The sequence below is a fragment of the Physeter macrocephalus genome, chromosome 1, assembly GCF_002837175.3.
Source record: "Physeter macrocephalus isolate SW-GA chromosome 1, ASM283717v5, whole genome shotgun sequence".
NCBI classification, from domain to species: domain Eukaryota; kingdom Metazoa; phylum Chordata; class Mammalia; order Artiodactyla; family Physeteridae; genus Physeter; species Physeter macrocephalus.
Genome location: NC_041214.2, coordinates 25,847,777 through 25,862,138, shown reverse-complemented (window position 1 = coordinate 25,862,138; position 14,362 = coordinate 25,847,777). Strand labels below are relative to the sequence as shown.

General features: G+C 39.0%; 1 protein-coding gene across 2 annotated transcripts in view; it reads right to left on the bottom strand.

Moving 5' to 3' along the window:
* Positions 1-9,675, bottom strand: part of ATR (ATR serine/threonine kinase) — a 106,511-nt gene extending 96,836 nt beyond the window's left edge. Inside the window, exon 1 of one of the 2 annotated variants that reach the window (XM_007126489.4) lies at positions 9,462-9,675. In XM_007126489.4, coding sequence (XP_007126551.2) covers positions 9,462-9,520 — 59 coding nt within the window. In that variant the 5' untranslated portion in view covers positions 9,521-9,675. The remainder of the gene's footprint in view (positions 1-9,461) is intronic. The other variant, XM_055085687.1, reaches the window with a different exon arrangement.
* Between the last annotated feature and the right edge of the window lie 4,687 nt (positions 9,676-14,362).

Genomic DNA, 14,362 nt, shown 5'->3' with positions numbered 1-14,362 from the left:
TCCAATCTGCAAAGTCGAGACCTGCCCTGCGCAAAATGGTAGCCCTTATCACATGCTAGTGAGAACCTGATATGTAGTTAGTCCAAACTGGGATGTGCTACAAGTATAAAATACACATTGGATTTTGAATATTCATTACCAAAAATGTGTAATACCGCATTAATAATTTTATATTAATTACATGCTGAAATGATAATACCTGGATATACTGAGTTAAATAATATACATTGGGCTTCCCTGGCGGCGCAGTGGTTGAGAGTCTGCCTGCCGATGCAGGGGACACGGGTTCGTGCCCCGGTCCGGAAAGATCCCACATGCCACGGAGAGGCTGGGCCCGTGAGCCATGGCCGCTGAGCCTGCACGTCCAGAGCCTGTGCTCCGCAACGGGGGGAGAGGCCACAACAGTGAGAGGCCCGCGTACCGCAAAAAAAAAAAAAAAAAAAAAAAAAAACATTGGGGCTTTTGTGAGGTTTTAAAGTTTTTCTTGTTCTTTTTTTACTGAAGTATAGTTGATTTACAATGTTGTGTTAGTTTCTCATGTACAGCAAAGTGATTCATATTCTTTTCCAATATGGTTTATTACAGGATATTGAATATAGTTCCCGGTGCTATACAATAGGACCTTGTTGTTTATCCATTCTATATATAATAGTTTGCACCTGCTATTCTCAAACTCCCAATCGAATCCTCCCCTCCCCCACCTTTGGCAACCACAAGTCTGTTCTCTATGTCTGAGTCTGTTTCTGTTTCATAAATAAATTCATTTGTGTCATATTTTAGATTCCACATATAAGTGATATAATATAGTAATAATATATATTGTTAAAATCAATTTCACTTACTTCCTTTTTGTAATGTAGCCACTAGAAAATTTCAATTACATACGTGGCTTGCTTAATATTTCTATTGAACAGATCTAGACCTTTAGAAAATCAAGAGAAAACAGTTTCTTCAACAAAGAAATTCCAAGGGAAAAAAGAGAGGAGGAGAAACCCATAATGAACTTAAGGGCCATATCAACCAATTATAATATATGACCCTACATTGGATTCTGAGTCAAAAATAAAAATAGCAAACTATATACAACAATTGGGAATATATGAACACAGTCTAGATATCTGATGCTATTAAGAAATTATATTTTTAGGTGTGATAATGGTATTGTGATATGTCAAAAAAGTCTTTATCCTTTAGAGATAAATACTGGTATTTATTGATAAAATGATGCCTGGAATTTGCTGCAAAGTACTCTGAGGACAGGAAGAGAGCCATGAATTGATCATTATTAGGTGAAATGGAAAATCAGTTATATACCATTTTCTCTTTTATTGTAAGTTTGAAACTTTCCACAATAAAAATTCAATAAAATGTTAAGGAAAAATACACATATTGAGTCTTAAGAACAGTCAAGAAAAAATAATATTAAAAGGAGATACAATAATTAAGCAGAGGAAGAGTATCCTAGAATCCTGAATGAATTCAACTTGAGTTCCATGATTTGTGTAAATAATCAAGGAATAGAACATAATAATAGAAAGCCTGTGTTCCACTACATAATGAGGAATCATACAGTTATTCGTGTAATCAACAAACATTTACTGAGTACCTATAATGCACCACACAACACATCAGAAGCTACTGTTGGGAAGGTGAAAGACAGCTTAATGGAGGAGACTGATAAAGCAATCTAGCCCTCTATCCAGGCTGGATTATGAGGCCATTCACCCAAACAGTTAACACAGGTGGAAGCACACGTATGGGAAGAAAAAAAATTCAGTTTTAGAAATACTGAGTTTAAGGTCTCAAGGGAATAACTAAGTGGAATGTCCAGAAGATTTTTGGAATTACAGTTCTAGACCTCAAGTTCTAGCCTAGAGATATAGATTAACTTATCGATATATAATAGTACATATCAAGCAAAGCTAAACACATTGTATTATTTCATATTTCACAAGAAAAAAGATAGGGATATTAGACCCTAATTTGCATTTGTGGAGACTGGTGCTTACAGAGATCTACCACTATTAGAGCTAGTAGTAGTGGAAGCCTTGGATATGAACGCAAATGTAATAAGTAATTAGAAAGCCAAAGAGAGAACCCAAAGTTAAGGCTAGTAGAGGCACGAGGAGAAAAGGAAAGTTCCAGAGAAACAGAAAGAAAAACAATGAGAGATGTGTTCTAGAATCCAAGGAGGTTAGAATTTTAAGAAGGGAGCTGTCAACACAATCAAATAAAATTAGTTTGTTAAAATGTCCTTTGGATATATTTTTTTATTATGGTAAAATACACTTAACATAAAATTTACCATTTTAACCATTTTTAAGTGTACAGTTCTGTGGCATTAAGTACATTCACATTATCCTACACCATCACCACCATCCCTCTCCAGAACTTTTTCATCTTCCCAAAGTGAAACTGTACTCATTAAACAATACCTCACCATTCCCCCTGCCGACAATTCTGTCTCTATGAATTTGACTACTTACATCTACACGTTGAATCCTATATTTGTCCTCTTGTGACTGACTTATTTCACTTAGCATACATCTTCACAGTTCATCCATGTTGTAACGTGTCAGGATTTCCTTCCTCTTTAAGGCTAGATAATATTCTACTGTGTTTATACCACATTTTATTTATCTATTCATGTTTCCATAGACACTTGGATTGCTTCCACCTTTTGGCTACTGTAACTAATGCCTCTATGAACATGGGTGTACAAGTACCTGTTTCAGTCCCTTTCAATTATTTTGGGTATCTACCTAGAAGTGGAAATGCAAGATCATATGGTACTTCCATGTTTAGTTTTTTGAGAAACTGCCATACTGCTTCCACGATAGCTGCACCATTTTACATTGCTACCAACAACTTACAAAGTTCCAATTTTTCCTTATCCTCACCAACACTTGTTATTTTTGTTATTGTTGTTTTAAAATAGCAGCCATCCTCATGGGTCTGCAATGGTATCTCACTGTACTTTTGATTCACAATCTCCTAATAATTAGGGATGTTGAACATTTTTTCATGTGCTTTTTGCCCATTTGTCTTTCTTCTTTGGAGAAGTCTATTTAAGTCCTTTCCTCATTTTTGAGAGTCTCATACTCTACTGACCCTTTCCTCATTTTTAAATCAGGTTGCTTTTTGTTGTTGATACTGAGCTGTAGTTCTTAATATTTGGGGGATATTAACTCCTTATCAGATATATGACTTGCAAACATTTTCCTTCATTCCATAGGTTGTCTTTTCACTCTGTTGATTCTGTCCTTTGCTGCACAAAAGTTTTAAATTTTGATAATTTTTAATTTTAAATTTGATCTATTTGTTCATATGCTGTCATGCTTTTGGTGTCATATCCAAGAAATTACTGCCAAATCCAATGTCAGGAAGCTTTTCCCCTAAGAGTTCTCTTCTAAGAGTTTTATAGTTTTAGTCTTACATTTAGGTCTTTGATTCATTTTGAGTTAATTTTTTTACGTCCTTTGGATTTTAAAGTTTTAGTGTAGAGGTAAAGGCAGAAGCCAGATTGCAAAGGGTGAAAAACAGATGAAATGTGAATATTGAGAATAGCATGCTCTCTCTAAAGCTTGACCGTGGAATGAAGAGAAGAATTGGGAGTTAGTGGTAACTAAAGGAATATATGAGGTCAAGAGGGTTTTGTTTTGTTTCCTTTAAGATGGAAAGACTTGAACAATTGATTCTTGAAATTTGGCTTTCCTTCCTGGGACCATGTATAAGTAAAGAGATAAATAATCCTTGGACAGGATGATTATCATTAATCCTAATGACAATCACTAATATATATTTATTAATACAGGAGGAAAGGATGAGTACAGACATTAATAATACAATAAATTCAAAACACAAATAAAACCAGATGCCCTGCTTCAAGGAAGTCACTGGGGAGAGGGTAAGAAAGCACACAAATAATTTAAATCAAGTGTCATATACACCCAAAGCAGGAAATAACTAGCTCTGCATAGAGGATTCATGGAAAGTTGCGTATAAATGATTAGCTCACTCCATCACTTCTACTGACAAAACAGCTGAGGATATAGTAGGTAAGCTGGTTATTTACAAAAAATAAAATTATGTATTTCATATAAATAACAACTTATAACATCCATATAGGACTATAAATGTACATGTTTTCCTACTTAAACAATGCTAAAAGAAAAAATGAAAAGGTTAATTACTTTCTTGATTATTCAATCACAAAGTCCAATCCTAATTGATTACGTACAGGATCCAAGGCATCTACAGCTAATAACTGCCATGATGGAAATGGTCCTGGTACATAGTAAACACTCCAAAAAATTTTCCTTAATGAATGAACAGTTCATAAGAATCTTTCTGCATCTTGTGCCTCCTTCATCCTTAATGTATAAACTTTTTCAGACCTGTGGAATATCTATCTACCTGTTCTCTGCCACTAGACCATAGGCTCCTAGAGGTGGAGACTATGTTTTATTTCTCTATGAATTCCTGCAGCACCACTAGACCATAAGCTCCTGCAGGAGAGAAAATGTGTTTCACTTCCCTTTGCATCCCCTATACCCCACCAAGAACTGTGTCTTGCTCGATAGAAAACAACTAAGTTACTGAAGTTAATAAATATTTACAAGTAATATAAACTCTAGGTGTACAGAATCAAAGAACAAGTAGTTGTATTTATATGTGAAAGAGAAAAAATTTTGTGTTTCTTATCTTATTTAAACCAGCACTGGCCAATAGAAATACAATGCAAGCCACATGTGTAGTTTTAAATTTTCTAGTAGTCACATTAAGAATGTAAAAAGAAACAGGCAATTTTAGTCCCAATAATATATCGAAATATTATCTGAACATGTAATAATATAAAAATTATTAATGAGATTGTTTACATTCCTTTTGGAGGGGGTGGTAATTAAGTCTTTGAAACCCAGTATCTTACATTTAGAGCACATCTCAGTTTAGATTAGCCACATGTGAAACGCTCAGTGGCAACATTTGGCTGGTGTCCATAGTAGGTTATAGGACATCACAGATTTAAATATAACAAAAAAATTTTTAAGTCTGAAATTACAAGATAACATGAATTGTTTTAGACAAAGTCAGGAGATTTTGTCATAAACCAAGTGTAATTTGACGAGCGTCATTTAAAAATGTTAATGAGGAGGTTTGTGGTGGAGAGGAACCAGGATTGTGGCCGGTGGTCAGAGTTTCCTATAAAGTTTAACTCTGTAAAAAAGGTTATGCATTCATGTGTCATTTGCATAATTTTTAAAGATCAGTTTTTTAATAAAGGTGAAGTGATTGTCATTTATTAGATGTACTATCAGAATAAAGAAATTCATGGGAGAGTAAAGATTTCTTATTTTGCAACCTCTACCGTGGAACTGAGCTAAGAGGGTATACTTTTTCAAAAGTATACAGTAATATTTGGGGGGTAATTTATCACATAAAGTTTGGATACATTTAACAAACACTTGAAAACCTCCCGGGGGCAAGTATCAAATGCCAGGAAAACCAAGGTACCATATATCTGCCCTAAAAGAATTCATAGTTTAAAGGACAAAAAAGTAAGCAGGCAATTTTAACACAGCATGGTTAAGTGTTAATAGAGCCAAGATAGAAAGTAAGAGGGAAACTCAGCCCTGAGCAGGACCTATCAGTCAAGGCTCCCTGGAGGAGGTGACACAAAGCTGAGTCCCTAGGGGGCTAGGCAGGTAAAATAAGGGAAGGAAGGCGAGTATTCCAGCAGAGGAAACAATATGTGCAAAGGGTCACGAACAAGAACATAAGCTGCTCTAGAAACTGTCAGAGGTTCTACATGGCCAAGGAACAGGGAGGTAGTATCTGGAAATGAAGCTGAAGAGGGAAGATAAGGTCAAAGCGCAAAGGACTAACGAGCTTGAATTTTGTACTGAAGGCAATGGGACATGGAAGGGTTCTAAGCAGGGGAGTGAAGGTTAAACATGTTTCTAAAACATGAATTCAATTATGTTTTTTCTCTGTTTAAAACACCCCAATGGCTTCCCACTGAACTTAAAATAAAATCTAATTCCTCATTCTGCCCTATAAAGTGCTAAAGGATCTGGCCTCTGCCTACTCTTCCATCCTTAATTAATACTACTCCCATTTTGCTCCCTATGTTCCAGGCTTCTTCCTCCTCTTTAAAAAGTAGCCTCATTCCCACCTAGAGATCTTTTCATTTTCTATTCCATCTCAGACACTTCTCCTCCCAGTTTCACATGACTGGCTTCTTCTCACCATCCAAACCTCCTCTAGTGGCTAATGTTGCTGGTCCCCAGCCCCACATCTCCCTCTCATTTCCCATTTAACATTTTAATGGCAACTATCACTGTTGGAAAAGATCCTGTGATTACAAAGTAATGTTAAACAGGAAGGTCAGAGAAGGTTCTTTGAAATGACATCTGAGTGGAACTAGCCGGTGTTCAGATAGAAGAAACGAGTGCAAAAGAATGAAGGCAGGAATGATCTTGTTGTATTAAAAAAAATAAAGCGAATGTCATTGGAGTAGAGTGAGCAAGGGATGGATGAGGTAGGCAGGATGACAAGGCCATGAGGTCAGAGGTAGGCAGAGGCCAGATTATGGCAGATTTTAGAGGCCCTGGGAAGGAATTTGGATTTTATTCTAAGTATGTTGGAAAACCCAAGGAAGAGTCTGAGCAGGGGAGTAATGTTATATAATCTACAATATGATTTATAGTTGTAAAAATCACTTTGGTTGCTGAGTGGGAAATCCACTGTAAGTGGCTAAAAGTGGAAATGGAGAGATCCGCTGAGAGGTTACTGTAATAGTCCAGATAAGAAATTTTGGTGATAGCAGTGGAGATGGTGAAAAGTGTTTTTTAAAGGTACAGTTGACAGGACTTGCTGATGGATTATTAAGGGGTAAGAGAAAAAAATCAAGGATAATTCTTAGGCTTTTGGTTCCTACATTTACAATAAGCTGGGGAAGGAACAGGTTTAAGGACAATAAAGCAGCAGTTCTGCTTTGGATATGTTAATTTTCATTTCTGAGTACAGATGTTGAGTAAGCAATCTAATACATATCTCTGGGCTAGAGTGATAAATTTGGGAGTTATCAGCATATAGATGGTATTTAAAGTTATGGGACTAGACAAAGTTACTGAGGAAGAGAGTGAAGATTGAAAGAGGACTAATGATATAGCCTGAAAGCACATATGGAGTCAAGAATGATTCCTAGATTTCCAGTTTGGAAAAATAAGTGAACACGGTATCATTTACTGAGATATCCCTATCTCAGTGAATAAGAGGAATTAAAAAAAAAAAAAAACCAAAAAGAAAAACCGCTTGGGAAGGTTGGGATATGCAGAGAATTTAAATTGGATATATTGAGTCTTAACTGCATATAGGACACCCAGGGAACAAATGGGTTATACTAACATAGTCTGCCAGTACACAGTTGCATATACGGTTCTATATGAAAGAAATATGGCTTGGAGACACGGATTTGGAGTCATCAAATAGCAGGTAGTAGTTGAAGGCAGGAAGAGTGGATGAGATCACCCAGAGAGACTAGGCAGAGAAAAGAGTGCTAACAGAAAAAAACACTGAAGCAAAATTTATCCCTGAGAGACAGAGGAAGAAGAGCCCACACATTAAAACAGTAACATCTTACTTTTTTCAGAAATCCAATTGCCATGGTCAATGAAGAAAAAAAAAACCTGAGGAGAAAAGGTCTTGATGGCTTGAATCTGAAACCCAGCTCTAATACTAACTGCTATCTCTTTGACTTTGGTACTTCAATTTCTGTGACTCTGATTCTTAATAAACAGTGATAATATTTGCTCCATTCTATATTATGGAGATACTGTGAGAGTGAATAAGCTTGAATGAAGCAGTTGCAATGAAAAAGTCATGACGATTAAAAACTATCATCAGACAATTCACTACGGGTCAGTTTTTCTATTCCATCTCTTAGAATGGCTACAAATGAGTGAAAGGTAACTAACTATAAGCTCTGTTGATGAAAGCGACTAAAAATAAATCTAAGATCCTATTATTTTTACTAACAAGTATCACAGAGGAAGAAAGAAAAGGGAAGAGAAGTACTAATCAGCAAATTCTATACTAAAGCAAGGTGGGAAAAGTACACTGAGCTTCACATCGAGCCTGAAAGATGAAATCTGTACATCAACTTCCTGTATGAACACATGCCTTCATCTTCTTTTAGAAAGGTAGATGTTACTTTACAAAATGTTAACACAAGTATGCTTGCAACATTCATACAAAGTGGAAAAAAAAATCATACACACAACAATATGATGATTCAGTTAAGATAAGTATGGTCCCTTCATTTATATCCTCTTATGCATGTAATTGAGGAAGACTAAATGTCAGTGTCTCTGTACGGTCAACAAGTGGAGGTGGACACAGCTGCACTGCAAAAAGAAAGGGAATTAAATATCCCATGGGCTTAACGTCAGTTGTGGCTGCGTGCTAAGTTTCCAACCAGTTCAAGAAATCGGAAAGCAACTATTCCAATTGATAGTTCAACTGCAGCAGTGGTACAAGCTCACTTATTTTCTGTTCACAGTGGATTACAAATTTTTTTTTTTTTTTAATCAAACAAACAAAAACCCTGCCTTCTTGTCTTTAGGTCAGGTTTAGGAAAGGCTGTGTGTGTCCTGAATGGGGGCAGCAGCCATCAACATCTACCTACTCTCTTCAGGCAGAATACTGGTTTACACGATTTTACTCTTGGGTTTACAGAAAGGAAAAAAAAAAAGAACTTTTGCAAATGGAACATTATCTTCAAATGCTGGCAATACTCTGTGTGCACATTTATGTTCTGTGGACGTTGTGGCCGATCCCTGGGATTTCTGACTAAAATAACAGATTGAGGACTGGATGATCGATACGAAAGGGGTCCCATCTCCAGAATGGCATATAGTTTCATTTCGAAACGAACTTTTCCTAGCAACTGGCCTTCCTTGCCAGAAATCAGAACTAGTGATTTTTCTTCCGAGGGTAGTTTTGGGTCAAAACGTAAAGGTAAAAATCAATTCCTCCACCAGCGATCATAAAGCACAGAAACTGGGGAAAGTCCACGGGTCAAGTACTCCATGTAAGTAAGGAAAGAGGCTTTCGAGAAGCAAATGAGTGTAGGAAAGTGATCAGAAAGTGTCCGGAAGGGACCTTTCCCTCCCGCCGCGGAGGCAATCCCCCTGGGGTTTGGGGGAGGGGGGGAGAGGGACGAGCTCCCCGGCGCCGCTGAGGTAAAGTGGGGCCCGCAGACCACCCCTCCCCTCGGATCCGCATCCCGCAGGTCTGCGGCGACGCCCCGCCTCCTTTACAACGGCCTCTCTGAGGGAGAAGCGCTCAAGTCAGCGAAGGAGCATCTCCACAAGGGCCGCGGCCTGGGTTGAGGGGATCGGTGCCGGGACGCCCGCGGCTGGGAAGGGAGAGAACGTGAGACGCCGGCCTGGCCCTACCTGCCCAGCTCCCGCAGGGCCGGGATCATAGACGCCAGCTCCAGGCCGTGCTCGCCCATGGTGAGGACGCGAGGAACTCTTCAACCACGCCGAGGCGGGCTCCTGGCGTCTCCACAGCTCTCTCTGGTGAGAAAGCGCGGCGCCCGACGGGGGCTCGCGGGGCCCAAAACTCCTCCCAGAAGCCGCGGCCAATCCGCTCTCCAGGCCAGAGTTCTTTTCCGCGTAGGACCCGAGGGGGCGGGACAAGGGGCGTGGCAAGGGGCGGGGTGCGCTCTGGTCAAATTTCCAGCGTTGGGTGCGCTCTGAACCGGGAGCGTTCTGCAGGCGAGATTCGCGAGAGTTTTGGTTTTTAGCGGTCCTGCTCTGTCACTCACTCCCAGCCTGAGCGGCTCAGATAAGCCAGACCCCTGGATCTGGGGAGGAAAGGGGCGTGGTGGGCACCAGCGCAGAACGCTTCGCATCACAAATGTGAAGACTGAGACAATTCCGCAACAAAAGGCCCAGGATTAGACCGCAGGTCTCCCCGCGGAGTCACACCTCCAGGTCCCTCATTTTCTACCACTCTCTTGACATCCTTTCTGAGAGATACGGGGCAAAAGATGGGCTCCTCCTTGTCCTTTCTGTTTCAGCAGGGTTTTTTTTGTTTCTTTGTTTTTCCCAACTTGAAGTCTCCCTTAGGTTTCCTTGAGGATTCAACCAACGTTTAATATTTAAAAAGAGGGTTGAATTATATTTATTTGCGTCTCATTTAGTCAGCAGCAGTACTATGTATTTTTATGTCACTGTTACGGGCATCTATTACCTATGATTTAATTTTTAAAGTAAAATCAGTGGCTTTTGGCTGTAGACATTTCCTAGCTCAACCCAGTTTGTTTATACGAAAAATGGTCATCATAAGAAGCTGTTAACATGTCAAAATTATGTATTTAATCAGGCAAGGCCATGCAGTGTGCTTACATTGGTTCCTTACACATGAGAATAATCGTTATACAGTATCCTAAAAAAAATCAAAGTGATGGAGTGACAGCCAAATACTCTTCCGCCTCAGGGATTTCGCATTTGCTGTGCCCTTTGCCTTGACCTTAAACACCTCTCTTTCATCACCCCTCTTCAGATGTTTGCTGAAATGTCATCAGAGAGCACATAGACTAGCACACTTACACTCACACTCTTTTCCCCTCCATCCTGCTTTATTTTCTTCATAACACATAGAACCAAATTATATACTATTTTACTGACTGTCTCATCCAATTAGAATATAAGCTCCTTGAGAACAGGATTTTGTCTGTTTTATTCACTGCTTAGATACTCGGGACCTAAAACATAGGCCTGGTACATAGATGCTGTGTACTAAATATTTCTAAAATTGTGGAATGCTATAGTGGGAAGAACATGGGATTAGAAGTTGAAGCCCTGTGCAAGTTCTCATTTCACCTGCTAACAGCTATAGTTACTACAGTTACTCAGTAAAGTTACTTAACGTCTCTGTACTTCAGTTTTTCATGTATAAAATGAGATTAGTAATATCTATCTGGTAAGATTACAGTAAAGATTAAATAAGAGGTGGTAGTGCACCTCTGGTATTCCAAATACAGTGGAATACCATTTCTTAGTTAAAATGAATGAAGTATGAATTCTGAAAACAATGTTGAGTGAAAAAAAAAAGCAAATGGCAAAAGGATACATAACAATATTAAATCACATACCATTTTAAAACCACAAAATAAGACTTTTAATGAGTGAATTTTGTATACATACATATATGATAAAAGTATAAAAACATGGTTGGGAAGGATATACATCAACTCCAGGAGAGTTGTACCTCTGCAGAGGGAGAGAAGGGAATGAAATGAGAAGGTTTCAACATACCTGTGAAGGCTTTCTTTTAATAGGATTGGATTAACCATGACAAATCTACAATTTGTTATATTTGGGTGACCTGCTGATCTCTCCCAAATTCTTCCTTCTGTTCAGATCTCTCTCTGAGCTTTCTATTTCATTATGTCTTCCTTTCTACCGAATTTTTTTCCCTTGAATTTTTCCCAGGTATTTTATTTTATTTCATTTATTTTTTCTGCCACGTGGCACGTGGGATCTTAGTGCCCCGATCAGGGATCGAAGTCGCACCCCCTGCATGGTAAGCGCGGATTCTTAACCACTGGACCACCAGGGAAGTCCTCCCAGGCATTTTATTTTTGTTTAAATTTTTATTATGGAAAGTTTCAAATATATACAAAAGTAGAGAGTGAGTAGAATAAGGACCCCCCCCTTATGCCCATCATACAACTTCAACAACTATCAGCCTATGACCAGTCTTTGTTTCATCTATAACTACCCCTCCCATTTCCCCACTCTCTAATTGGATTATTTTAAGGAAAATCTCAGACAACTCATCAATTTATCTGTAAACCCTTTATTTTGTATCTCTTAAAGATAAGGACTAAATTCTACCTACTAAATATCAAACCCATCCACTTCCCTCCAAATCCCATTATCACCATTCTAGTTTCAGACCATCGCTGTCTTGTGCCCAGATTACTTACATGACATTCTAGCTTGCCTTTCTTCCTTTGGGCTTGTTTCCCCTCCAAGGTATTCTCTACCCTGAAGTATTACAACTATTTTTCTCTTCAACAGTATTATTGAAATTTTTAAAATATGCACCCTAATATGTGCATATTTACTAACCACATATATTTAGTAATAGATTCTAATATGCATGGACATAATGCAGCTGTTGATTGCTTCCTGTCTTCCTCTCACCCCCTCCCGGTTTTATCATTTGGGGAGTGGAGTGTGTCGGGAGAGTGAAGCAGGAAGCTGAGAGGCTGAGGTGGGTGGGTTCCTATGTCCTTGGGACCTTGGTTTCCTAAGCCCAGCATCTCAGATCAAGTCAACAACAGGGCACCAACCAATATCCTGGAAGTTTCAGCCGGCCTGTGTATATAAAATTGTCCCCAAGGATGATTAAACTAGAGTGGAAGATGACCACCAGGTGGCACCACAACCCAAATAAGACCAAGATGGACTTGGTTCTCAGTCAGATGCCCAAACCCCTGGCTGCCTAGCTTTGCAAGTTCCATTGTAATGCATTGGATTTTTTTTTTTTTTTTTTTTTTTTTTTTTTTTTTTTGGCTGCGTTGGGTCTTCGTTGCTGTGCGCGGGGCTTCCTCAAGTTGTGGTGGGCGGGGGCTACTCTTCGTTGTGGTGCGCGGGCTTCTCATTGCGGTGGCTTCTCTTGTTGCGGAGCACAGGCTTTAGGCGCAAGGGCTTCAGTAGTTGTGGCGCACGGGCTTACTTGCTCCGCGGCATGTAGGATCTTCCCAGACCAGGGCTCAAACCCGTGTTCCCTGCATTGGCAGGCAGATTCTTAACCACTGCGCCACCAGGGAAGTCCCTGGATTTTTTTTTTTTAACTCCATTTTGTCAGGATTTTACTGTGTACACTAAAATAGAAATCTTAAAGAAATGAGATTTTAAAATATAAACAATTTTCCATGTTCCTTTCTACAACTGAATGGACTTCAATATACATCTCCTTGGTACGCACACACACACAAATTTTCATTTTAAATAATGTTTAATAACTTTAATTTTTAATAATTTTTATGTATCTATTTATTTGGCTGCATCAGATATTAGTTGCGGTACCTGGGATCTTCGTTGAGGCATGTGGGATCTTTCGTTGTGGCGCGGGCTTCTCTGTAGTTGTGGCATGCGGGTTTTTCTCTCTCTAGCTGTGGCCGTGGGAGCGTGGGCTCTGTAGTTTGCGGCACGCGGGCTTTCTCATTGAGGCGCACGAACTCTGTAGTTGTGGCGTGCAGGCTTAGTTGCCCTGCGGCATGTGGGATCTTAGTTCCCCAACCAGGGATCGAACCTGCATCCCCTGCATTGGAAGGCAGATTCTTTATCACTGGACCACCAGGGAAGTCCCTCATTTTTAATAATTTTAAAAGTTATTTATTTTTTACTATTTAATAATTTGCATTTTTAATAGTTTTTAAAACTTTGCTCCTAGATGATGTCAGTGTTGTTTGGAATTGTTCTACATGGCAGACAGAGCACCTTTTCAAAACCCAAGTATGATTATGCCACTCCCCTGCTTCAGTAGCTTGACTGTGTATTGAATATTGTCAGATTAGTGGGTAAAAAGGGGTACATGTCTATTGGTTTTCATTGGCTAAAGCCTCAAATAACAGACCAACATAACCACGAGTCAACGTTCTGAAACTTAATAAAGCAGAACAAATGATCCTGTGCAGCCAAACTGCATTAATGAATTAATTTAATTCTATTAAACCCATTTAGTAGAAACACTGAAAAAGCCCATTATCAAAAAACACCTAGATGTCATAGAGGAACTTAAAATATTGAAGAAACGTAAATGTAAAGCTATTTGTCTTCCTATCCATGTGGCAGTTTCACATCTGCTAAGGCTGTATTTTAGGAGAAGAACTCCATTGTATTTGGATACAATTCAGAAATGACATGGAGTACCTTTACATTTGTCCAGGAGATTTCTATCTCAGTAATGAATTATTGGCACTTACATTGCTAAGGTCTCAAGCATGACCCCAAGATTATAACAAATGTGTTTAAATGGTAATGATTATTTACATTTGCAACCATTATTTTTACTTTTCTCAAAATCCTTTCATCTGTTTCATCTGCTGTGATCCTCCCAGTAGCTCTGTAATGTAAATAAAGCTTGAGGAGAGGTTTCTGAGTTCTCGAACTTGAGTATGCATCAGAATCACCTGAAGGACTTACTAAAACAGATTTCTGAGCCCCAGCCCATTCTGATTCAATGGGTCTGAAAGAGAATGCAATAACTTGCTTTTTTTTTTTTTTTTTTTTGCGGTACGGGGGCCTCTCACTGCTGGGGCCTCTCCCGTTGCGGA